The sequence below is a fragment of the Numida meleagris genome, chromosome 9, assembly GCF_002078875.1.
Source record: "Numida meleagris isolate 19003 breed g44 Domestic line chromosome 9, NumMel1.0, whole genome shotgun sequence".
In the NCBI taxonomy this organism is placed as follows: Eukaryota; Metazoa; Chordata; class Aves; order Galliformes; family Numididae; genus Numida; species Numida meleagris.
The window spans coordinates 5,859,560-5,887,150 of NC_034417.1; the positions used below are offsets into that span (position 1 = coordinate 5,859,560).

At 37.7% G+C, this 27,591-nt stretch overlaps 1 protein-coding gene across 5 annotated transcripts in view; it reads left to right on the forward strand.

Moving 5' to 3' along the window:
• The window catches only part of THSD4 (thrombospondin type 1 domain containing 4), a 296,831-nt gene that overhangs the window by 169,996 nt on the left and 99,244 nt on the right, over nucleotides 1-27,591 (forward strand). The window contains exon 1 of one of the 5 annotated variants that reach the window (XM_021407465.1): nucleotides 13,771-14,192. The exons of the other annotated variants lie outside the window; for them this stretch is intronic. Coding sequence (XP_021263140.1) covers nucleotides 14,121-14,192 — 72 coding nt within the window. The 5' untranslated portion in view covers nucleotides 13,771-14,120. Of the gene's footprint in view, nucleotides 1-13,770; nucleotides 14,193-27,591 lie in introns of those variants that run through there. 5 annotated transcript variants of the gene reach the window in all.

A 27,591-nucleotide genomic window follows, 5' to 3' on the forward strand; every position in this document is an offset into this window, starting at 1 on the left:
GGATGCCTGACTGAGGATATATGATGAACATACTGTAGTTTATATAGTTGTACTGTGCAGTTTTAGTCAGTGAGACACTGACATGCTTTATGTAGTCAAATTTTGACTATTGGTCTGTTGTTTCACTAAAAGAAAAATCAGAATTTTCCACTCAATTTGACATAAAGTATCTTGCTTCTAGTGGCAGACCTGTGCTTCTATTCCAATAACTGTTTCCAAGAATAAGCATTTTGTACTAGTTTGAAGTCTTCTAAAATAACTGAAAGCACGCTGTATATTCAGTGTTTGCTAATTTTTCTTATATACAATACTGATTAGAAAAACAATGTTGCATAGTTCAAAGATCTTCACTTTCAGATCAGATGGTGGCCAGACACAGCAGCTGAAACCCACATTTGGAAAGGAAAGCATTTTAATACAGTGAGAGTTGATAGACGTGCATCAAAGTGAAATGTTATTTTTGTAGTGATCAGCAGGCTTCAGACCTCCCATGCTAATCATAAACTTTCCAGGCCAATGAAACTAATTTGTTCTCTTACTGCCGCTGGCCTCCAGCTCCTTTTTCCAAAGGAGGATTTTATACTTGCTGTGAGCTAGAAACTTAGCGAAAGACCTTGTCTTTCTCTTTCTCTTTAGGCCTGTTATGCCTGTGATATTTGAGTTTTTGTTTATCTGATATCTATGAGTGCATCTTAAATGCAGTCATGAAAAGAAATTGCATGAGCTACTCTATCCATTTTTCAGTCTTTCTCTATTAACTGACAGTGCACTGGTTATGGCACCCATATGTTCAGGTCTCATCTTTTCCTCTAAAATAGGTCCTTTTATTCTTTTCAGAAATGCCGACCTGGGAGAATTTAAGGCTTTTGTGTGTTTATCCAGGATATCCAGACATAGAACACTATGCCTGGTATTACAACTAAGTGAACTGAACAAAGTAACAGCAACTTTTTTTTTTTTTTTTTTTTTTTTAAATTAGTGTGGTAATCTGTAGTTAAAGAAGGCATGAGTCTAGAGGTGCTGTGCATTTGCAGTTCTTTCAAACCAAACAGACAGCCAGAATTGGAAATAGCATCAATAAAATGAAGATCATTGCTGAATGTCTGTAAAGATGATGGCCACCATACAACATCTGCTGACAGAATATTAAGTCCTGTGATATTTGGATTCAGTAGCTGTGTCTGTTGCAGTCTACATCTCAAGTGTAGGCATCTTTTTTGCTTTCCTTTTGAATGGTAAAGTTCTTTATCATGATTTCAGCTTTTTACTTCAATTTTTCCCATCACTGACCAATACAATTAGCATGTTTTAGTCAATTAAAACAACAGAGTTTTATGCAGTGTGTGCCTATTGAGCAGTAGTATTGAGTTCACCAAAGAAATTGAGTGAATATTTTGATTTGGAAGGAAGTCCTCGACACCAGGTTTTAGAAGAAAGTAGAATTAATTACAGATGCATTTTTAAGAATATAGCCTGCTATGTGAAGTGACAGAGAACAAATATGAAAATCTTAAGATGCTGTTTGCAAAAATATGACACGAAAGAGAGGAAAAAGTAATAGCAGTCTATTTCAGAAGAGTGGTGTTTCCATTCTGTTACTACTGCAGTGGTTTTAGTCTCCTTACATAGGTAGGATCACTTGCTCAAGTTGTTGGAATTTCTGTACAGATTAAGAAAATATATGTAGATTAGGCATTGTGTAATTGATTTGAGTAGCAACAGCATTAATGTCTGTAGTTATAATTGTCTAGAGGCACTTACTACAATGCTGATGTGGTATATTTCCTTACATATTTAAGTCTCTACTTTTTTTATTTTTATGAAATGATTATATGACATTAGCAGACTTTCTTCATTTTAAAATTTATTGAGAATGAGTCTTGCTGGCAGTTTACATTGATTACATTACTGATGCATGAGGTTATTTCCCCCAGGTGCAAGAGTCTACATTTGCTTTTGTTAAACCTCATCAGGTTCTTCCCTGCCCAGCTTTCCAGTCTGTCTAGGTCTTGTATCATCAGCAAACTTGCTGAGGGTGGACTCTATCCCTTCATCCAAGTTATTGAGGAAAATGTTGAACGAGACTGGACCCAGCACCAACCCCTGGGGAACACTGCTAGTTACAGGCCTCCAACCAGTGTCTGTGCCACTGAAGACAGTCCTCTAAGCTCTACCAGTCAGCCAGTTCTCAATTCATCTCACCATCCACTCATCTGTCCCACACATTCTAAGTTTCATAACAAGGATGTTGTGCGAGATGGTGTCAAACGCCTTGCTGCAGTCAAGGTACACAACATCCACTGCTCCTGCTCTCCTCACCCTCTACCCAGCCAGTGATGACATCATAGAAAGCTACCAGGTTGATCAAACATGATTTCTCCTTAGTGAATCCATGTTGACTGCTCCTGATAACCATCTTCTTCTCCAATTGCTTGGAGAGGGTATCCAGAACAAGTTTTTCTATCACCTTTCCAGGGGTGGAGGTGAGGCTGACTGGCCTGTAGTTTCCCAGATCCTGGCCTGTAGTTTCCCAGACCCCAGATGGAGTGACATTGACTCCAGTGTTCAGGCACCTCTCCCGTTCACCAATACCTTTCAAAGATGATAGAAAGCGGTTCAGCAGTCACCTCTGCCAGCTCCCTCAGCACGTGTGGGTGCATTCCATCAGGGCCCATGGATTTGTGTGCATTGATTTTGGCTAGACACTGTCTGACCAGATCCTCCTCCACCAACAGGAAGTCTTCCATTCCCCAGACTCTCTTCCTCTTCCCTCCAGGGTCTGGGATTCCTGAGGGCTAGTCTTAGCACTAAAGACTGAAGCAAGAAGGCATTCAGAATCTCTGATGTTTAACCTGAATCTCCCCTTGCACAACTTAAGGCTATTCCCTCTAGTCCTGTCGCTAGTTAAGTGAGAGAAGAGGCTGACCCCCCACCTCACCACAACCGCCTTTCAGGTCATTGTAGAGAGTGATAAGGTCTCCCCTGAGCCTCCTCTTCTTCAGCCTGACCCATCTCAGTTCCCTCAGCTGCTCCCCATAAGACTTGTGCTCCAGACCCCTCACCAGCTTTGTTGCCCTTCTCTGGGCATGCTCCAGGGCCTCAATATCTTTCCTCTAGTCAGGGGCCCAAAACTAAACACAGTACTCAAGGTGCGGCCTCACCAGTGCTGAATACAGAGGGACGATCACTTCCCTGCTCCTGCTGGCAACACTATTTCTCATACAAGCTAGGATGCTGTTGGCCTTCTTGGCCACCTCATCACAACTGCTGGCTCATGTTCAGCTGAGCATTGACCAAACCCCCAGGTCTATTTATTCCACACAGTCTTCCAGCCACTCTGCCCCCAGCCTGTAGTGTTGCCTGGGGTGGTTGTGGCCAAAGTGCAAGCGATCCAGTGCTGATGTTGACGTTGATTTCTCCACATATCTTCATTTTGGAAGCCCTGTTTGCTGGAGGTGTTCTTTTAAATAAATAAGTTTTATGGTCAGCATGATATTGCAAGAGGAATAAGAAGGAGAATTAATATGACTGAGTAAGGCCCTATGTTGTCTTTTCTCATATCTTTGCTGCTTGCCAAACTGCTGTGGCAGTGAATGGCATGAAGGCTAGACGTGGAATTATATGTATGTAGTGTGTTTTTCTCCACAATAGAAGGGAAATACAGTCTATGACTCCCATGAAAATTTGGAAGCAAAGTTTACTTGTTTTAGGGTAGTAGGATAGACATACTGAAGAACCCGAGGGTGCACTCTTAATAGTCTTAAATTTTATTATATTTTCTAGATATGGACTTAAAATTATTTGGTAGATATAACTAAGTACAGTATCTGACTTCAGGTGCTTGGGCTAATCCACTGGCTACACATCTAAAACAGCACTTACAAATGATTTGGGAAATGGTTGAAAAACACAAATCACATCTAAACAAAATATGTCAGTGGAAGAGCAGAGTTATAATGCTATTGGACAAGTAAAGTAACTGGTGGCTACCTTTAATCATTTTCTTGAACTTGAGCTAGCATGTGGAGCTATAAACAAAAATTAAGTAGTATACTCTGTGAGAAAGTTTGTTGTGAAGTAGTCTTCCCTGAAATGTTTGCTGAAAATGATTTAAGGCGTAATCTGTATAAGTTGGAAGGTATTGTACTGAAAAGATTTGGAACTGGGCAGGAAATACTCAGAACAGTCTTAATACATCAATACTCAGGGAATTTTTTGTGTTTTTGTTCACTTGCATTTTGTTGGAATTCTGATTGTTTTTGAACTGCATGATGGTGTTGGCTGCACAGATGTGCTTTTACAACCTGATTTCTCAAACAGTCAAGTTTTATGTCTCTCTACGGGCACTTAAGATTAGAACTGGTGTTATTGCTAGCTTTAACCAATGTAGACAGTCTGAGTTGGGGGATAAAATAATCAGCACCACTTGTGTCTTTCAAAATATACACAAAGAATACATCTTCACTTCCTTAGTTCTGTATCAACTTTTGAGAAGTTCTTTCTTTTTTCCTTAGTGCTCATATTATATTTCTTTACATCTTTATGTTAGCAAACAGTATTTCCAAATTCTTGTGCCATTATGTGGAGATTTTATGCTGCATGCTGGAGGTTTAGCTGTTTAGCTAATAACTGTACATACTGGTTAAGAAACAAAATAGCATGCTATCTAACTTTAAATAAATGTTTTCGGAGTATCAAATTATTCCCTGCAGTCATTTTGGACTTGACTCTCTTGCTTCTGTAGTAGAAAAGTGTTCCTGAATTTAGCCGGGCTATTTCTCCCATGAGAAAATTTGACAGTGCTGAACTTTTTTCAGTTGCCTATTTCAGGAAGGCATATTTCAAGTTAAATTATACTGGACATGCTCTGATTACTCAGAGACTTATCAGCTAATTGCACAAATTTTGTGAGTTGCTGATCCTACAGTAAGTGAAATATTTAAGTCACAAGAATGCATAATTATTTTAGGAACTTATTATCTAGTTTGAGCTGAATTGTTCTCAGAACTCAAATAAACCAGAAGAAGTTCAAGATGTAATGTATTTATATTATTTGTATTTCCAATTTCCCCTATTGCAGGTATCAAACATTCGCAAGAGTTAGCCGTTTTCCCTTTATAAAGGGAAAATGGCTTTATCTGTGCGCTCTGAAACTTCTAAGCATGTTGGACCACTCTCCAGATTCTGGAAGAGCTACAAGACTCCACATACACTGGTAGTTCATTTGGTTCTAATGGGCAACATGTGTTTAATGTGATTACTTTAAAAACAAGCACATTTATAAGATAAACTATCCAAATATCTGTTATGTAAGCAATCATATTTTCCCAGATTTTTGTTTTCATCAGAAAACTAAAGGCACACATTTTCTCTTCCATTAAATGGAGATAGATATATTTTTTAATTTGGTATACATCTACAGAAAAAGACAAGGATTGTTCTTGTACTGCAGCTATGCTTCAAATTTGTACCTAATTTACACCAGCAGTGTAAGTGCTCTGCTTTCATGACCTGCCATGGATCCTGAGCAATGAGAAACGAGCCTTTAGCCTGTACTTGTGTAAATTCTTGTAATTTGCAATGTAATGCAATTAGGATCAGGATGTATGCTATAGTATACTTAGATTAGTCAGTCTTATTGTAAGAGATGGTAAACTGGGAAGATGGAATTGAACACAACATGAAGAGGTTTGGGGAAGAAATAATTGCATCTTTGACTCACAAGTTTTTAACTAGGTGGGAAAAGATGGGATGTGGTTGCTGCCCAAAGCGTAAGTCATATCACTACGATGTTTGTTCTCTCTGCTCCCTTTACATTATGTAACAAAATTACTTTAGATACTTTCTTCCTTTTTCTTCATGTATTTTGTTTCAGGATGAGTGCTTAATCCAGTGGGTTTTGGTCAGTATTGCAATTAAATCTGAAGTCTTTAGCCAAGGATATTCATTTCCTTTGGCAACACTACAGCTATTTTCATTTCTTCTCTCTGAACAAGAGAGGAGAAACCTTGTATTCCCATAAACTGCTGAAAATGCAATCTGACAGTGAATGCAAGTGTTCTGAGATTTTTTTCCCCTTCTTTTGGCTCTGAAAGAAGTTTTGGTTCAGTACCTCTGTGACATCAAGGAACAGAACTGACTGTGCTAAGGAATTCACCTTAGCTGTGGTGCTCCAGCTGCACGACTCTTGGATAGATGTTTGTTATTATTCTAGGGACAGTTTTGATCAAGTCTTGTCCCATAAATAGCACATGTAATGTATGCATTGCTATCTCCTTCCTCAAGGCTACCTCTAATTCAAGACTGTTAACCTCCTGCCTTGTACAATCTCTTACCTCCTTCACTTTGTTTAGCTGATTTATTACTCTTCTTGCTCTCCTGCATGTGCATGGTACAAAAGTGAATTTTGACATAGACATAGGCTCTCAGGACTCTTATTGTGCACCGGCCTCTCACTTGGTGGACCTCATCCCACACCTCTGATTGTGGGATCAAGTAGCACTGTTTCAGTCCCTGCCTGGAGGAACTTGGAGGCAAGCCTGCCACCATCTTAGCCACAGCCGTGCTTCTGCTGGGCTATGAACCCTGGCAGTCTGCGCCCTGATCCATGGTCAGACTTCTTGGCTTGACCTGAGAGCTGCCTTGTTACCACGAACTTGTTTGGTAACGTGGGCTCATGTCTGACCCTGACTGCCATTCCTGGGTCTGCCCTGTGCCATCTCATGGTGTGCTGTTGGTGGGATGGGACCCTGTCCAGCGAGGCCCCTGCCTTGCTGGCCTTGTGGTCATGATTGACACCTGGCTCCCCGTCCATTAGGGCCCAGCTGTTGGTGCTCCCTGACAGGGTTTTTGTAGGTTGATCTATTGATACGGTATTACTACTTCAGTTAGGTAGTAAGCATTAGAAATTTTGTGTAGCTTTTCAGAGCTTTCTTTTCATCTTTACGTGGCAGAAGACAGTGCTAACTTCTTGCTACTGTACATTTCACTGTAGGTCTTTACACCTTTTCTACCTGCACACTAAACTAGTAAGTGCTACAGTTGATTCACTCTTTGGGAGGCCTTATTGCTTTCCAGAATTCTTTCCAGAGCTATTTTCTTCTGTCTAGGAGAATATCATTATTCCTTGGAGATTTCTACCACTGTAGAAAATAGCAGAACAGGTGAAGTATATGCATGAAAACATGTTCCATAAGTCTTTCCTCTGAATCACCTTCAAGAACATTTCGAAACAAAACTGAAAGTTATGATTATATTCACAGTCCTAACTTGTTAGTTTGTTGAGACAGATCTTTCCCATTATATTCTGATTAGCTGTCTGATGCAACTGTCATTTGCCAATGGAACAATTTGGAAAATGTGTGTCATTTTTAATGCATTTTAATCTATTTTTAATGTATTTTAGTTTTGGATGTGACAAAAGATTTCCTTTTAAAATTCAGATTTCATACTAGCATTTAAAGCATAGGTCATGGCCTACTAAGTCATACAATTCTTTGGTGCTTTTCCACCAAGACTTAACGCTGTGGGGTTTCTTTTGTAAATAAAATCTAAGTGTACTTACATGATCCAGATGCCTCACCTTTTTCTTTTTTGTATGAAAAGCTTTTGTTACAAAACAAATGGTATTCATTTGAATTAGAAATTCAAAGCATTGTGTCCACTTGTCAGAAAGTAGTGCTGAGCAGAGGAAGGAATGCCTCATAAATGTCTTCTTATTCTACTTGCACTATGCAACTACTGTCTGGGGAAGCAGAAGGGTGCTTTGAGAACCTGGAACATTAGCTAGAATTCTGTCATCAAAACACAGAAAATTGGAATATGGCCATGAAAAATATGTGTTCTAGCCTAACCCTGGGCAGGTGAGAACCAAGAGCCTTTCTCTCCCTCTAACACACTGATGCCAGAAAAGAGAAAGGAATATTAGATTTAGTACTGTAGGAAAGATTGAAGATGATAAATCAAGCTGAGGTTAATGCTCAGCTCTTTGAAGGTGGACCTCTTCAGTAAAGTCTGGCTTCATAACCAGAAGTCTCAGCTTTAAGAAGTTAGGAGCAGGGAAGAGGAAGGAAATGCTCAGATTTCTTTTTTAGGGTTTGAGTGTAACTTAAACGGACAATAAACAACCAGTACCATGGTAGTCAGAAGAGATGATGATGATAGTGAAGAGTAAGATTCTGGCATTTATGGAGTAACTGACAAACCTCTGGTGATGAAACTCAACCTGAGATGTCCTAATTATATACAAATTACTAATTGAAACTTAACTATGTAGTGCTATTTCCAGAGAATGAAAGAAGCAATTTTTACTGGTGTACTTTGTAATCTGATATGATCAGATCCGCTTCCTTATACGAAGAAACAGAAAGACAAGAGACAGGAAAAGCCAAAACTTGTAGTAACTTCAGACAAGAAACAAGTAGAAAAATGATGTTTGTTACATTTAGAAAGCAAAATAAGCAGGAATATGATAAAGGCAACTTTTTTAAAGTGTGGTTAACTAATGAAAGCATAAAAAGTGACCACATGGAATCATTTATTTAGAACTCTTAAATATCTTTCCTTCTCACAGCATCCCTTTGTCTTCTACATAACTGCACGATCAGATTAGAAAATGATTAGATGTACAAGTAGATAGGAATATCCCTAGCCCTGATATATAAGATAACAGTGGAAGGCATGATACCCTGTGCTGTAGTGTCTTCTGTTAGCCAATCAACTTTTCACGGTTCTGGTGTTCTGGATGAATTGTTTTCTTATACCAGGCAGTGTAAATAGGCAAGAAATTACAGCAGCTTTCTAAATAAAAAAATTCAGTGGAAGAGTACATCTAAAGACATTAAGAATTTCTTAGAAAAGCATTAATTCCTAAATAATTTCTACCAAGGAAAGATGCTGAGGTGCACTGAAATGCATGAGAATGTCTGGGACTTGTCTCCTCAAAAGTTCTTAGTGTCTGAGGTCCATTCCAAAAGGGCTTCAGATATTTAACCTTTGGGCTGTAATACATAGCTCACACTTGGACTGCTTTCCCAAGCTGATTTTTTTTTTTTAAATGATACGTATAAAAGTCTATCTATTCCCTTTTTGTACTTCTTTCCCCATTTTTATGTCTTCTGTTCTTGGTTGAGGACAGGTAGAGCTGCTGATGAAATTGAGAATGTGTATGTGCATGTCACTTTCAAAGGGACTGCAAGGAGAAATAGTAGTGAATTAGATACAGGGGCACTCCCTCTACAGGAGAGAACCTCTTGCTCTCTTTCCCATCTGGCCATTGCAGTGCAGAAACCAGTTAAGTGGCTGTACCAGGCCTCCACGGGGTACTCCCTTTGTGATTTAGTGGTAGCATTTCCTGAGCAAAGAGCAGAATGGGACAGGGAGGGGCATTTTTCTGGAAGCATCCTCTTCAGCACACCTTTTTTCCTTCATGGAAAATACATTCTTTCTGTAGTCTAAGTTCCATAACTGTTCAGGGAGTTCAGAAAGTGACAAGAGACTCCCCCATTATTTCTGTTGTTTAATTATACAGAAACATTTTTTATCAAGAAATCCTGGGCCTCATACGAGAAGATTTGAATGACTTTTTATGATCAATGTCTCAGTTATTCAGGCTGAAGGACAGTAGTTATTTTTTCTGTCCTTAAAATAGCTGAGTAATAAATTCAGAAGCTAATGCTTCCAAGAAACAATGACATGGCAGCCATCGTTACATATCCAAATCTGCCAGAGGCTCTGTGGAACTCGTTCTTTTTTTGCTCAAAGTAGCTTCATGTAATTTGTACTAAGTTCAGCCTTGTTTTCTCTGTTAAATTCTTACATTGAACATTTTCAAAACAACAACAAACTTTAAAGTAAGAGGGATAGAGCTTGCAGTTCCTTCTTAATTTCCTTTTCCTGTTAGTGATTCCGGGAAGAGGATGTCTAGCCAGAGCAAATTAACCTGCAGATTGTGCTGTGAGCTCAGTTCTTTTCATACTTCATCTCCTTTTTAGGTAGTTCATTGGTTTCCATCTTGAGTACAAATGGATACTGTAATCAGCCTTCTGTTTCCTCCCAAATTTGGTAGCATTGATGCTTCCCCCATTGGGACAATATATGGATTAGAGAAATTATTTTCACTCTTATGTGTTAATACCTGGAAATACACAGAAATTTTCAATTTTGTTAGATAATATTTCAGCCTGAAATAGAGGTATATAGATTTCACGTGATCTTGGTTTAGGAGTTTGTGAGTTCATTTCTACAAATGCTAAAGTTGTAGGAAGTAGAGAGGAATTCCAAATACATGGATGTAACAACAACGTTGCATTGACTCATATTTCCTTTTACTATTACTTGGACACTAGGAATCTGTAAGCAAATACAGGCTTAGCAGAAGAAAGTGACAGGTTTTACCTAAGCGTACTGTTCGTGATTTCAAGTGGAATTAAGTCTCAGACCTGGAATGGATGGAAGTTGCTTGGTTTTGAGAAGTTTAACAAGCCTGTCCTTTTTTTGGGATTTAGGTGCTATTGCCTCAGGAGGTAGTCAGTAAGCAAGCTTCGTCAATTGATTGTTATCTACAGACCCCTTGAGACTAACAGGTTTTTCTTTCACAGAGGCAAATCCCTATTTGTAATGAAAGTATACCATCCAAAGATTTGTTGTGCATTTGGCTTTTCTGTGTTTTAATTTTGGAGAGTAAGAGTTAGGAACTTTCCTCGAAATATTCTGATACCTTTCTCTGTAAAAATAATGATTTGGGATTTTTGATTTAAATAATATAGATAAAGAATTACAGTGTAATTTTGATATGCTGATATGTTTTTAAGTAAAAGGAAGGATACTTTTGTGTTGAAAGTAGCTAGATATTTTACTGCTTCCCTTTTATTATTGCAAAGTGTTTTGCTTTCTCTATCTACTACTGCAGAACTTAGTATCTGAAATGGCTTTTCAGTCATAATCTGACTTCTATGGCACCACTAGTTTTGCAGTTTTTAGTGTAGAGATGGTTGAGATTTGCAGAGAAATTCTTATCTTGGTTGCAGCAGTGCAAGTTCAGCACAGTGTTAAGTTTCAAATTGCTTTTTGCTGCAAAGAAAGTCTGTGGTTGTGAACACGCACTATTCCAGTTCAGTTGGTTAAATCTTGGAAGCGTAGTAGCAGGTATGGACAGATCTTTTGTCTTTATATGGAGAACAGGGCACCAGTCTCTGGATTCCAGGGAATTAAAATAATGTGGAAAGAATTAGGTATATGAATTGTTAAAAGGGAATGTTCTACATTTTTCTGTGCCTCAGAAAATAATTCCAGTAATATTTATTTAGGCTTTCTCAAAGTTTTTTGTTGTTTACTGAGGATGTGCTGCTTTCTGGAATCATCAACAAAGAGAAGACTAAAATCACAGCTACATTTTATTTGTGAAATTTGGTTTTCTACCTACCATTAAAAAGAAAAAAGAGGCAGAGAGGGAATGGCAGTTTTGTGCCAATACCATATGCTTACTCAGTTCAGTTAGTGATGAACTGAGGAAAAAGGCAAAACTTTGTTTTATGAAAAAGCCTTGATGGGTGTGGGCTTTGTTGTTTTTGTTTGTTTGTTTAACTTTTTCAACCTAGTTTAAAGTACTATAGTTGGAACTCTCATGATGAAAGTTTATCAGTTCTAGTTTAGTTGGTCATTTATTCATTATCATTTTTCCTTTTGTGATACATCTATTTATTTCCCCCCAAATATGGAAGGAGTGGGAGGTTTCCTTCTAGGGGTTTTGATGGAAAATTTCATTAACTTTATTTAGCATGACATTTTCAGTCCAGAGAGTTATCCATAGGCAACCAGTGTACATACCGTCTATAATGGCAGCTCTACATTTAGCTGTCTGCACAATGGTATAGCCTGCAAACCTTCAAACCTTTCCTTGAAAGAGGGAAAAAATGCTCTTCGTTTTGATTTTAATCGGAAATGTTGTATTTATGAGATCAGCATAACAGTAGTGAGTTCTGAATGGTTTTCTTGAGAAAGTACCATCAACTTTATAGAGTCAAGTTTTCATACTTGTTAGTTGCCATTCTTACAACTCTATGTCTAGCTTCCTGTGGTCCTCCAGATCATTCAGCAGAGCCATTGGCAAGTTCCATGCTGAATCTTTTTCATTCTGCCTTTCTATATCCTCTTAAGTTTGTACTATTCTCTTGAGAGCAGTCAGCTAAAGGGGATTATATGTATGCGCTTTTCTGCCACTGAAGTTCTGCTCGGCCTGCAGCGTTGCTTCCCGGCTGGTGTGTCCTCACTGAACAAACACAGTGTTACCAGGTACTGGCAGTAATGCTGCAAGAGCCACCGTGCTGTCAGGAACAACAGGGAAAGGGAGACTGACTTGCGAGAAATGGTCTGCTGATATCAAAGGCTGAGAAGGGTGGGTCTTTCTGTAAATGTTGAAGAGAGTCACAACACTGTGAGTCCATTAGGCAGGAGAAAAGGTAATGTTAATAGACAGTAGTAATAGTCTGTAGACAGAAAGGATTGAGAGGAGATGGAAAGGCAGTGATAGTGATGTCTAATCAATACAGCGGTTGCATTTATAAAATAGGTCTAATACTTAGAAACATTGTGGTTCTCAATTTCACCAAAATTTTCACTTGTCACCTCCTAAAATCTTGAGACATTTAAAGTATCTGTATTCTGAGTTTATGTGGCTTACACTCTGACATGTGAGACCAGGTTATTCATAGGTCATATTTTTGAGATTTCCCCTGCAGCCATAAGGAAAAGAAATATTGTATTTACATGAAAGGTGAGAATCTAATGTGACGTCTTGACTCAAGGACCTGGAACTTTAAGAAAACCTTAATGTCTCACATTCCCAGGATAAAAAAGCTGGCAACAGTAAAGTTGGAAGAAATTGGAAAGTAAAGTAGGAAGGGGACTAAAAGACTGGAGAGTCCCATTTATGCTGTTAAAACAGTTGTTCTCTCCTCTTGTTGGCTGTCTATACTTCGACTGTTAGGGTTCAAAATTTCTTTACTATTATGCATTTTTATATTGCTTAGTTTAACAGAACAAAATGTCTGTTGTGACGAGATTACAATCAGACATACTTAGCTGAAGGGAATCCCTCCAACTTTTATAGTTCTGTTTGCAATTTTACTCATTTCCGAGACAAACATTCACTGGTCTGCTTGAGAGATTTGAGAATTCAGCTTCGTATCGTCCTTTAAATACTGTTTTATTCTTTGCTTAAAAATAGGTCTCACTCATCTTGTAATACTAAATTCTCTTTTTTCAAAGGCTTGCAATTCTGTTTACTTATTCAAAGCAGTTCATCATTCAATTAGTTGGACAGATATAAATCAAAATTTATTTTATTCAACTGTGATATGAAAAAGAAAGATTGCCTCAAAATTCTACTCCAAATTATTCTGTAGGATAGGGGCTCATTTCAGGAAGCTGTCGTTCCTGAGAGCCAAGGGACACTTGGGTTCCCTGTGGGCCAGCTGCAAGGGCCGAGGATTCTGACTGAGCCCCTGGCAGGGTTGGGCTGGTTGGGTTGCAGGACTGTGGTGGTGTAGGGCTGACTGTAAAACCAGAGGCTACTTCCTGAATAGGTTTTAACTGATGGTTTATTTATTACCAACTACTTCAATAAAAGAAGGTGCTGTACCTTTAAGTAGCACATGCTGTCTAACCATCAACAGGCATCTTTTGCAAGCTGCTTTAGCCTGTTTCTCCAATCATGCCTGCCTAAGTCAATAACGCATTGCCAAACCTCCTCATGCATTAAAGGTTACCTTTTAGCTTATTCCATGAATCAGAGCAGATGCATAACTTGGCAGTGACCACTTCTGTCCCTCCCCTTCTTTGCTTTATGCTAACTGCAGCCCCCCAGCTCATTGCTGGCTGAGCCCCCTCCCCCAGCAGGGAGAAGTCATTACATGAAGAGATCAACTTACCAGTTGTCTTCAGAGCAGTGGCTGAGAGCACAGCTCCTGGTCGTACAGTGAGTGCAAGAGAAAGGGGGAGAGGGAAAGGAGTCGGACCTAGAAGAACTAAAGGCTGTGTTACCGAGACACAAGTGCATCTGCTAGCTGTTAGTACTTGGCAGAGGGTTTTCTCCTCCAGGGTAGCTCTAACTTTGGGTAATAATGTTTGTCAGCTACCTGATACTAATGTTGCTCTACTTTCAAACAGCAGTGTTAGCAAGACCTGGGGGAGAGGTAAGCAAAGTATGTAAAAAATTGTCGTCAATTTTCTTCCTGTCTTTTAAGATGTGTTGTGAATTATTTTTGTATTTGTAGAGACTTTTTAGAATTGCATTATTTGCTTGATGTGTAAAAAGGCATAGCTTTTGATCATTTGTTGTGGTGGGATTGTTTGTTTGTTTTAAAGCCTGTAGGTACTGAGGGCGAGTAATTTGGAAATTAGCTTCTTTCCATTTGATCCATGCTTTGTGTGAGATGAATATACTATGTGAATTTTTCTTTGCTAATGGAGAAATAGGATACTCTTTGTAGCAGTAGATGGTAATGTTAAATTCACATTCCCCTCTTTCCCCCCCTACCCCCCCTTCTCCAAAAAAAAAAAAAAAAGTGTTACTGAAGAAGTTTTTACTTAGGATGTATCATGGGGATGTCAGTATGTAAAAAATGCAGGTTCCATTGTTTAATAACACTCTTGTTGTGCAAATATATGTAATACTCAGTATGTGTGTTGTTGTTTTAGCAGGGCATGAAGAACTCTGTTTTTTGTTGTTTTGTTTGTTCTTTGAAAGAATGCCATACCATTAAGGACAGACTTTACACATTCTTAATAATAGAAATCTTAAGTAATGAAATAGAGCAGCCCTTCCTAGACTCTAAAAGGTTGCTATTTGATTTAAAAGAACAGTTTTCCTGATTTTTGTTCTGATCAGAGCAGGTTTTCTTTTTGTCAAGTTCTTATTTCATACCAGAACAGAAAATTTCAGCTAGTCGTTTGTCATTTAGGAGGTAATTTATCAAATGTACAACTGTTGGATAAGAAATATTCTATCTAACGATGTCAGTGGCAGAAAATGCTTCTGGTACTTTTGATATTCATTCTCCCTCACAATTCTGTGTATTTATGAATTTTGAAGGAATATTTTGATAGTTCTGCTTCCATAATGTATCTTCCTTAAGTGTATCAACAACATAGCAAAGAAGCAAAGTGCCACATAAATCTGAAAACAGTGATTCTGCTTTAGAGTTTTGTACTTTTTTTAGTGCTGTCCTACATTTACAGTAGCCTAATAAAGATCAGAGCAATTACTTTTCCTGGTAAAAGAAAGTGGAGTTGAACTGGAAAAACCATCTTGTCCAACACTGTGTGGTTGACACTCTGTCTAGCTCATATGCCTAGACATAAACTGTATTTTACTTTCAGGGTTTTTTAAAATGTGAAGTTGTAATGGTTGTGATTCAAGAAGACGTCTTTTAAAGAGATCTTGTGCTGTCTTTGATCTTAAAAAAAAGCAGAGAAATGTTTTCAGCAGAATCTGATGAACTTTATATGGGTTGCTGATCAGAGTGACTGGAAGCTGGTCATTGCCTTCTAGTTGTCACTGAACTTCTAACTTCTTGGTTGATACTGAGCATTGAAAATGATGAGATGGTCCTGGTCACCTTGTCAAGGCAGAGGGACCTTAAATTTTGTGGTTGCTCATATGGAAAATATTTGTCATCGCTACTTGTACATGTGGTCTTCAGAGATCCATATAAAGAGAAAGTCTAGAGCAGCAGCAGTGTTGCCTGCCAATTATCCTCGTTAGCAAGTAAAATAAAAGCAATGCTGTTACTTACCTGGAAATGAATTTCTACAGTAAAAGTGCAATGTGGAATGTTTTAGCACTGTTCCATATGCCAAGTAGTTTAAACTGTACTGTTCTTGTTAGAATTTCAGCTAATACAGTAGACAGAATATAAAAAATGGCATATTACTTCAGCTTAGAATTTACTAAAAGTGGTGCTAAATTCTATTTTATTTTGTTAATGTGGATAATTTTGAAAATTATGCAATAAAAACATACTGTCTGCTTTTAATACAGTAATTCTTTGTCCTGTTTTGTAAAGAGACCACCTGATAATCTTGTGCATTTCCCTCCTTCAGCTACAGAATCTTGGCTACATAAATATTATTTCTCTAGGAAATTATTCAATTAGGATTTTTCCCATTCTGGAGAGACAATGATTTGAAGACAGGGAAAGTAAGCAAGAAGCCATTTTTAAAAGGAATATATATTGTAGTCTTGTGCTTCTTTGACGTGTTCTATTTACTTTTCTGAATATTTCAATTTATAGATTTTTATGTTTAAAGTTCTCATATAATTGTTAATTTGTGATGGATTATGAGGTTGATGAGAAGTTGCTTTTCTTGTTTTTCTTTTTTCTTGTTCTCCCTGCATTGTAATGCTGCAGAACTTCGACTGTTCCAGAAACAGAAAATTACAAAAATGAGACTTAATTTTTAACCCTAATGATTCTTAAGGAACAACTAATACTTCTTCTAGTATGTGTATAATTCTGTTTACTTTTCTTTTGATTTTGAGTTAAGGAATGGCTTAGCATGAAGTCAGATGAATTGCATTGCATCACTTTTCCGCTTAGGAGGGAAATAAGGTTCTACAGCTTTACAACTTACCCATGTTTGCACTGGCCAAGAGCAAAATTATTTTGCACTTCTTAGGAAATGAGCATGACTTTCTTCATCCTTAGCTGGAAGCTCTAGCTGGCATCTCCTTCTGTGGTCAGCTTTCCTAAAGGATCAGAGTTCAATTTCCGTCTCTCTGGGATGTTCAGGAGTAGTTACCCTCATCAGCGGACTGTCTTTTGGTACAGCTGTCCTTACCAAGAAAGAGCTAAGGGTTACTGGGCATAGATGTGAAACTCATGTGTCTAGGAATTATAAAGACAAAGCACAGTAAGCATGATACGTTGCAGAATGCATGAGGCCCAAACTCCTAATTGCAAGATGATACCTTAACGAAGGTTTCCTCTTCTCCAGTTCTTATTTAGTAGTTTTGAATCATCTTTAGCGTGAAGATCATTGTTTAACTAGATGCATCGAGTTTTATAAATCTTGTAGCATCTGGAGAGTTTTGCTGAGGAATAGCCTATCCAGTGTATTCTGGATTTTTTAGCTCACGTGCGAATGCATAAGTGCATCACACTTGCTTTAAATCATCGTTCTTCACTCATTTCCAAGCAGACAGCCTTTTCAGTATTCTTTTTGAAACATACTTTTCAGTTATTTGTATTTTGAGAGGAGAATTCCCACTTCCTTGAGATTTTGGATATTTCAGCTGAGTACTCCTTCCATTATAGCAGTTTCCTTAAGCTTGTACACATTAGCCTTGAATTAGTACTGTTATTTCAATAGGTGTCAGTGAAGCTGTGCAAATCTACTGAATTACCCTTATCCAAAGTCAGATTGTATGCTCAGTTTTGACTGTATTCATTGGTAGTAGCATTTAAAAAATTCAGCCTAGCTGACAAAGCGTGGGGATTATAAAATTGGTGAGAGAGGACTTAGCCTCACACTTAAAGAAAACGTTGATCTGTATTTTAATGCAGCAAATAATCATAATCTGATCTTAAGAACACAGTATATGAACAAACAGAGAACTTTCAGCAGGTTTAAGTGACTAGTGAATTAACATGTAAAATTTAAACAATGATTTTCAGTTCTCGAACAGCATTTGTTCAGTTAACAGGATGTTTTGCTGCAGCTGATGTAGTAAATAAAGTTGTTGAAGCAAGAAATTTTTTTATTTGGCTGAATGAATAGTATGAGTTTAAGGATATATGAGCACTGGATGTTTTCTTTATAAAGGAATTACTGTGATGCACAGAAGATACAGAACAAAGTCCCTACAGGTTGTTTTAATATTTTTTTTCTCATAAATGCAATATTTTATTTAATCACAGATATGAAATACTTCCCTTTGGAATTTGGGCATAGAGTGAAAACATCAAGTTCCACCTGGTAAAATGCATAAGGGAGTCTGAGTAAATTGAGTCTGAATTTTCTTATGCTTTAAAATCGGCTGGTTTTGATTAGCAGCTTAGAGGTTGATACTTGAAACAGTGTTGTTTTACACTATGTCCCAAGCTGCAAGACTAGGAACAAATACACAGAAATGCAGAGAACCCTGTTTTCATGAGCTCACATTCATTTCTACTTTGATGTGGCTGTCTTCTCTGCAGTATGTAATTTGTCCGAAACCAGAGGAGCAAAGTGAACTTGTCAACATTTTAAAAGAGCCATCAGTTCTGAACAAGGTCAGGTAGCACAGTCCCATTGCAGAAATGCAACCAGTTTTAAGAAACTTCAGGACACGTATAGGTAGTCCAATGCATTTTCAACTGAAAAGTTGATAATGAGATGAATGACAAACTTCAGAAGATTCAGTTCAGGCATTAATCTGAACTGCAGTCTAATCTACATCAAGTAGACAAAGTTTCCTTTTTGGCCAAAAGAGGATATGCTGATAAGTTGCGTCAAAAAGTGTTTTTTTTTTTTACACTATCTTTAAAGGTGAACTGATTTAATTATTGCCTGAAATTAAGTAGGTGTTTTGGTTTAAGGAGAGACTAAAGAGAATTCTGATTAAACCTGAACCATTTCTTTTGTTCTTAATTACTGTCTTTTCTACTTAAAGCTGTGTGATCCTCATTGTTAGTTTGAAGTTGTAATTTTTCTTTTAAAACTCCATATATGCACACATATACACATGCATAAACTTCTGGTCTGTACTGGGCTATGAAAGAAAAGCCTTTTGTATTGAAAAAAACATCTTCAGGGTATGTGGAGTTGTGTCTAGAATTCTTTCCTAACTGACTGATCCATTTTTGAGTTGGCCAAGGAGTGCAGCTCACCCCAGTTTTCTTTCTTTTCATGTCGTAGAACAGCTTTCAGATATGCTTATCAAATCAATCTTTCCAGCTCCTTAATGTTTTTGCATCTCAGCAGTGCCTCAAACAAGCTCTGTATGGCCTGGAAACGAACTGGTTAACCTGTGCATCGCTAGGCTGCAGTCACTGATACAAACTCACCAGGTATAGGCACGGAACACATTATATGACCCAATAAAACAAGCTTTTCCATCTCTGACTTTCATGGGGCCAGAACATAAGAAAGCAAACATAATTTCTCCCACGCACATGCTGACAAAAACCATTTCTCATCTTGGTACCTGAATATTCCAGTCTGCAAGCCAAGATTAATAAGGCTTCCATTGATTCTCCAGAGAAATTGATATGTCACTTTAACTATATTTTCTCATAAAACTTCACCCGCAATACTTCTGTTTTGAAGCCTGGGAATGTTTGAGAGCTTTTGTGAACTGGTAACTGAGGAGAGGTTGAACCATTTGGACGGTTATTTGAATCTACTTTAAAATTACACTATTCTGAGTTAGAAAAAACAGATGGTAATTTACATATGGCAGTAATTGCTGACATCACCGGTTAAGCATCTGAAAGTGAGATGTTTTGTAGGTGAAAAATAATCCTGTCAAGTAAATATCCACGGACAGCCAAATTATAAGAATATGCTCTGAGTATTGCTGTTGCTCTAAGTACTACAGAACAAGCTTAATTGACCTCTGGCAAATGTGCTTCAGTCATCCTTGCTTTATATTTCAATCTTAACTGCAGTAGTTATAAGTCAACCCTATTTTGTTCTAAAAACTTGAATGTAAGCTTGCTGTATTAGGATGTTCACTTAAAAGTTAATTACGTTGTAGCAACAATGTCTGTAAGCGTACCCTTTCATACTTTGATATTAGGTAGGTTTTCTTTCCAAGATTCCTATTGGGCTTTTAGTTTTTCCTATACTGCATATCCTCACCTACTCCTGTGGGAAAGATAGGACTGAAATAGTAACGGTTGTATGTGCTGGTAAAAGTCTGTATGGATACCTCCTTAATAACTCAGATTGTGGGCCTAGATCCAAAGCTTTTTGTGTTTGGGCTCTGGTTCAGGCTATCCTGGGTTTCTTGTTCCATGCTGTAAACATCTAAAAGACTGATAGAGGGCTACAGTAATTCCCACAGTAATTACAGCATCGTGCTCAGTCTTACCATAGCTGAGCTAAATCCGTTAAGTCATTACCAAATAAATGGTTATGTGTGATGGATGAGCTAATTTGTTTCTTACACAAGGTTTGTAGACTATTTTCTGGCCTCCAATGAATTTTGAAGGCAAATAGTTTACGTTAGGATATATCAAAACGTATTTAAAAAAATCTACTGAAGTAAATCTCTCTAATTTTAGATCATAACAGTTATTGTAAAAATTATTCTTTCTTATATAAAAATCTTCTCTGGTTTTCCTATTTCTTCGTGGTAACATTGTAAGGATCTAAATATTTTAAATGCTCTGGTGTATAATGGGGTACAAGAATGTGTTCCAAGACTCATAAAAATTTTAATTAAAAGAATGGAAGTTCTTGTAAACTCCTAGTGGTTGCATTTGAGTAATATCACTTCTTAAAGCACTTTTTTTTCCGTCAGCCTCTAAGATTATCTTTCAGTTTGTGTACACAGTGTGTGTTATGTTTTGCATGTGGATGATGTACAGATTTTAAGGAGACTAGTGTATTCATAGATTACCCAGCATCTTACAACCAGGCCCCTTCTGGAAACAATACCTGGCACACAAAGGAGGCTGTGCTAAGTAACTAAACAAATGCTCTCGTGTTAACATCAAGACTGTAGTTTTGCTACAAGCTTTCCTGCAGGTATGCTGCTGTGGATGGATTACTAGCAGTGCTTGCTGAGCAGCGCTCACCAAGCAGTACTTGGAACCTGTAGGCGAAGATTGGAGGGAATTATGCAAGGATCAGAACCTAAAGCTGATTTTCACTTTTTAATTGAAAGAGACTGGACAGAAAGGGTCTGGCATATCTGACATACATCCCTACCCCAACTGGATCTGTAGCTCGCTTGATTGTTCCTTGCATATCACTTACTATTCATTGGTGCCAAAAGCACAGCAGCAGGGATCAATCATCATCCACTAGTGTGTTTAAGGACCCAAAGGCACCACCAACACAGCAATTATATCACTGACAGCAGCTACATTGCTTCTGTTTAAAGACCTCTTCTAAATGAGATACATGAAAGTGGATTGTGAGAGATTATTAAATTAAAGCTTTGCCTGTGTATGTGATTGCCTGAAGCTGTCAGTCTGTTTCTTCGTGGTTTACAAGTATTATTTTCCCAGTGTGTGGGTTGTGAGGAAGGTTTTATCGGGAGAGAGAACTTTTTTGACAAATTTCCACTCCCACTTATTTGGCAGATACAGAGAAATGAGGTGAATTTGGAGTCAATAAATTAATCTTTCAACCCTTAACTGCTTTTTGACTGCAGCATAATGTTTGCCTTCTTTTTTCATGCAATTTCTTCCCAAGATATTGGTTTGGGGTGGGGAGGATTAAAGCTGTAACATTTTCAACTTAGAGGTAAAATCTTTTTGTTGTTAAAATGTGTCAGTCAGAATCCATTTCTTCCACAGAAAATGTAAAAGATATTTATAACGTTTCTGAAAAGATATTGACTAATTTGTAATTCACTGCAAGTAAAGGATGATATAGCAGTAGAAAGTTTGGTATTTTAATACAAGATTGCTTCCTCACTCCTTGGAAGCTGAAATCATAGAAGCAATGGTAAAAACATGTGGAAATGCTGCATTTTAATCCCAAACAGTTAATAGACTTACCAGACGAATTTACCCCCTCTAAGGAAAGATCTCGTTTCCCTTTTGTAATTTCGGTTGTATTTTTCTTGTTATGCCTTGTAAGTTCTCTCCGCCTCTGGAAAAAAAAAAAAAAAAAACCATAAAAAAAGAGGAAATACAGTCAAATGTTAGAGCTGTGACATTAGGTGTTCTACAGGTTAGCAGTTATAATACCTTGCATTGCTTATACTGTTCTAACGTAATGATTTCAGTGTAATTTTGAAATGAGTTGCAATTAATTGCTACAGAGGCAGCAAAAGCGTTTCATAAGCATTCAGTGTGTAGAGGGAATATCAACATCTGTACATGAAGAGAGCATTTGAAACACGTGCTGGACTCATGCTTGTAAGTACTTGAAAGCAGAGATTTATTTAGTGCTGAAATGAGCAGGTGATAGTGAAGTATTCTAGCCAGGGGCACCAACTGTTTTGATGTTAGCTATAAGCCAGTATCTTCTAGAAAAGCACAAGGACGCAGAATAACTACATAAATGACATTTCTTGCTTCCTCATTAAATGGAAAATTCTTTACTGAAATGCTAGAAATATATCTTTTGAACCAGCTTATTGAACTGAAGGCAATTTTAAATATTTGCTTGTATGGTTGGGTACTGAGCACTTCAGGCAAGGATTTTCTTGGATGTCTGGAGAAATGAAAGGGGCTTTGTAGCCCCACACAGTTAAGGACAGAGCATGTGTACCCTGATTATGGCAAAGGAGGTGACTGTAACATTGCTCACCCTGTGGCTGCACCTCATCCTTTTGAAATTTTCAAGTACTCAAGAAATAATTCACTATTTCAAGTTTAACTAATAAGTAATATCCTGTCAGCTGCCCAATAAAGAGTGCACCAAATAAATGTAACATTACGCCCATTGAGATGCTTGGTTATTGGTGAAACAGAGACATTTGGAAGAACTATGCATTACCAAAGAAATCAGTAGTTAAGAATGATCCACACAAGATGCTGTCAGCGGATAGTGGAAATATGAAGCTACTTAATGCGTCTAGCTGCCGTAGCGTGGCTACTGGGGATTATCTCTGGTAAGACCGAGTTTGCAGAAATGGTGTTGAGTCCTGTCTTTTTTTTCCCAATTATCCCCCACTCTTAGTTATCAAATGAGAGCCTGAAATACTAAGAGTGACAGCTAATGACATGCTTCTTTACTAGTAATGGTAGGAATCAGTTTCTAACCACATAGAAATAGTTAGTAGCTAAGCAAAACTGTGTTTAGTGTTTAAATAAAGCTAAACAATTGTAAAATCTTATTCAGAAACAAAACAGAAGACTAGTGATCTTCCTTTTAGGTGTGCTAACTACGTGTAGCTGTGACAACAGAGAGAGGCTTTAGAGGGATTTGTTTGTTTGATGTCCATGGTTTTGGCCTTAGCCAAGTCAGCAAGTCGTTAGGCTACTTTTAATTTTGTCAGTCCCACTTCAGTACATGCTGCTTGGGAAAAAAGAACTATCTAATCCTATTACAGTTTTCCCAAAGGCAGTTTAAGGAAAGAAGAATCAGGAAAGATCAAGAGCAGATACTGAAAAAGTAAGAGTTACTTGGAAAAGTGTAATACTTTTTTCCATTTTGTCAGAAGTTAGTTTTGTGGTGCGGAGAAGTCCATTAGTCCATGGAAATAATAGCAGTTGGTGTAGCTCCAGCCATCTATGCAACCGTTCATTTTAAGAACTGATGGAGAGCAGATGAGATCAAAAGTTAAATCTGCAGCTGTTGCGCTACTAAATAAGCAGTAGAGAGCTGATGAAGCAATATTTTAGTGAAGGCAAAATACTTCAGAACTCACAGTGCAAATTTCAATGCTCACAGCACTATTGCACTGTTCTTGCTCAAATTTCAGGACTGATTTTTTTCTTCTTAAATATAAACTGGGTGTATCCAGCAAGCGAGTTAAAATTAGTACAACTTTCACATTTTCCTTTAAAGGATAAGTTTGTTCTTGGATAACAAGCTAATACGGCTAGGAAATGCTAATATTTCTGCTTCAAGTTTGAGATAAATTTCTACTTTATCACAAACAGTTTGGCTAAAATTCAGACGGTAAGAAGTGGACAATGTCTGTTGCTTAGAACATTGTTTGAATTAAGAGGATTTGGCCATGGATATTTAGGAAAGCAAGGAAACGAACTGAAAACCAATCAGCCTTGTAGAACCTATTGAAGAATTCATTGGGGAGACATTGCTAGGAAGCAAAATGGGAGGATCAGTGCTGTGAATGTGCGGGTGAAGACTTGGCACAGTTGAAGATGATGAAAGCCAAATTTTCACTGATTTAAAACTGTCATAAGAGGGATTTCATTTTAGATAACTCAGATTTTAGAAAACATCCCACCTGCCTTGATCAGCTGCAAATCTTCCTATACCCAGTGTACAAATACCTACAACAACCAGGTTTAAAATGCATTGATTGAGAGGATCTGGAAATAAATGAGACATCCTGCAACATAAAGGAGGAAAATAACATCTTGTGTGGTGCATATTACTTCTAACGTGCAAAAATAGTAAGAACTAACTGAATCTAGGTAAGCCATTTTAAGTTTTAGAATGGCAGTGCTAAAACCTCAGGAGCAATGATGTTTCTTTCTCATTCAAAGCACTACTCATGATGATGTTTTGGTATAACAAGTTCTTCATTTTACACCTAATTGTAAAACTTTACATCTAATTGTCAAAAGATGGAGACTGGCTAGTGACTGTGTGTAATTCAAGGAGAGTCCAGGCATGAGCCTTGGAGCAGTTAATCACATATGGGTCTGCCTGGATAACGACCTTCCGCCAGCTGGCTGAAGAATCAAACTCCTGTTTCAGTCATGAAACCAGTCTCACAGAGTTAGGATGTAAGCTGCATGAATATTTGATTAGTAATACTGCACGTGGGAAAAGTGCCATTTCAGCCTTATTGTTCCTCTTTTTCCAGATGTTAAGTGTTGTTATAGAATAGAATTGCTGAATGTGCTATCATTGGTGGTTAGTGTAAATTTTCAAGTCTTATGTCCATACTGTATGATGAAGTCTTTGCTTCAAAGGGCTTGTGAAGCTGGGCTTCCTAGGGCAAGAGAGAGCATAAGCAGTATTTGCCAGTTGTATGTGTAAGAGAAGTAAAAAAGATGTGTTTATGTACTATCACTAGCAACTACTACAGTATTATTCCTGTTTTCCTTTTATAGAAAGTTTTTTTTAATCTTTTTTTTAATTAGTCTTAAGAACATAACGTGTGTGTTTAAGGGAGAAGATCATGGCAGTGTTCTGACGGTCTCACTGTTAGGTAATCAGGACAGTTCGTGTAACTAGTGAAGGCGAACATTCTTAACTTTTCAGCAGTGATTGCAAATGAAACTGTATATCCCTTAGGCTTTGGTGCCCTTTTACCAAAGACATGCCTTGTTCAGCAGAGTACTCAAACACACTCATGGCTTCAGGTGCGTGAGAAGTTCCCCTGAAATCGCATCCATTGGTGTCTTTCTCAGGCAGGACCGTAGTAAGCATTACTTTTTGGCCAAGATTATAGGAATTTCTACACAAAGTAATGCAGCCTTGTTTCTAGCAGTGGTAAGACCACATTGTTATTGGCAAATAAGGAAAAGTTAGGAATGAATTTGAATGTGTAGGACTTGCAAGCATGATAGTGAAGAATTCCTTCTATGTGTGTATTTCTTATGCAGTATCTTGAGATCAAGCTGTTGTGTAAATAACATCTTCAGACATGAGAAACTTACAAAAGATGATTTAGATCATGAGTTCTTCCTGGTGTGGAGATCAGGAAGTAGCACTTCTCTGCAATCAAACAGTGGTGCTGAGATTATTAATGAAGATTTTGTTAAGATGAACTTTGTAGTGATATTTTAAAATGAAGTAATTGCATGTTTGTCCTGTTTTAAAAAAGAAAATGATTAATTTGGATAACTCTTTACTTCTTCACAGAAAATAAAAATTAATAGAGTTTTGTCTGAAAGGTACCTACACTTTTGTGCTTGAGAAAAAGAGAATTCAATCAGCATTCAGTATTTCAATGCCAAGTTTTAACTGAAGACAAGGTTAATGAGTTATTTATACCTTGACTGTCAGTCCATGGTAGAAACAGAACTGCTTGCCTGTACAAGAATCAGTGTTCTTTGGCTAATTGGTCTTCATCTGCTGTTAATTTCTGATAGAAGAGATAATTTAAGCCTTGTTGTCTTTTTCTGCCAGACAGTGCTAGTAGGATCACTTTATTTTATGTAACCTGTTATCAAAAACTGAAGTGCTTGTCTCAAATGTATATGTCTCAAATAAAATTCTCAGTGTGTTAAAACTTTTCAGAACTTAAAGCTTTCCCTTGACTAGTCCGTGTTGTACTGTATGTTTCTTGTCTTGTACATGCCTAGAGTCATGTAGGACTGCTCAGCCCATCAGGACTTAACCTCTGCTAAAAAAAAAAGGAGCAGATGATGGTGCAAAATCATACATTTTGATTTCTGTCTACTTCTATAAATTTGGAATTGAAGGTCTTGTAGTATTCCAAGAAGGAAAAATGAATTAGTCTTCAAACTCCCAAAATATCTTTAAGATTCACGTGAAACAAGCTGAACTTCTGACCTTTTCTGCTGTCAGGTTTCTCTGCAGGTGTCTAATTTCATTGTGGCTAGTACATTGCACATTCCACCCATGGCAGAGATTTTTGTTGTTTGAAGAAGAGTCAGCTATCATGAAGACCATCCAATAACTGCTGAATGAGAAAAGTTTTATGTGATAAGCTACCTAAGTGTCCCTCTATTAGATCTGGAAGAATTTCTGATTTGTTCCACAAGTTTATTAACCAGCCAACATTATGCCATCTCAATTCTGATAGCTTTCTTATACTGAAATAATTTTCATAAGATAAGAAACCGCATGTGTGTTTTTCAGAGCGCTGTTATTATTTGTGAGTAGTAAAAATGTAATAGGCCATGTAAGATTTCAGTATTCTCTCTCAGAGCTGGTAATTTCAGAAGGAGTGAAACATTGATTCAAGAATATTTGTTTTTTCCTAGTCAGTGTGTTTTCTTCATTGGTAAACTCTGCTTTGCTACCATCCTAGGAGGGTTTGCTTTACCTGGTTGGCCATAATTTTTCTCATTTGCTTAGCTGGAAAAGCATTGATTTGTTACATTTCTTACGTGCTGGAAAACCTACAATGATAGTGGTGTGTAGTGGCATCCCAAAAACTATTTCAGTTTTCAAGTCATACTTGCCACTCACCACTGTAACTTTCTCTTAGTCTTGCCAAACTTGCCTTCATCTGGGAATCTGGACATAAAATGGAGTCCCAAGCCAAAGGACAGCATCAAAGTGTCCACAAGTGGTCTTAAAAATTGCTGGTGTCACTAATCCCTTGTTAGATATAATGAGGCCTTAAAATTTCTTTTTGAATTGCCTTCATTAATCTGAGTCCTGTGTAACTTGGAGAGGCAGATTTTAAATGTCTTTGTTAACATAGCAGGAGAGGTTATTAGAGGTTAATCCCTGGAGCATGACATTTTTTATGCAGCTATAAATTTATTTGTGTACGTTAAAAATACAAATGGTTTAAAGTTCAGCCCTTGCAGTCTGTCTGGAGCTTAACTCAATGCACAATCATGGCAGCTTTCCAGATAGTGATTGTGCCAGGCTACGGAGCTGGTTTCTCTGTAGTGGTGGAGCTGAAACCATCTGACTCCACATACTTGCAGCCCATTTACTGTTGAATTGGCAGCAAATACAGTCAGACTTCAGTTGTAAGAAAATGCTTTATTACTTCCAAGTTTCCCTTTCACTGAAGAACACTTATAAGGCCATAAAACTGTCTTTCTGAGATCAATCATGGCAACCTGGTAGAATAGCATCTTT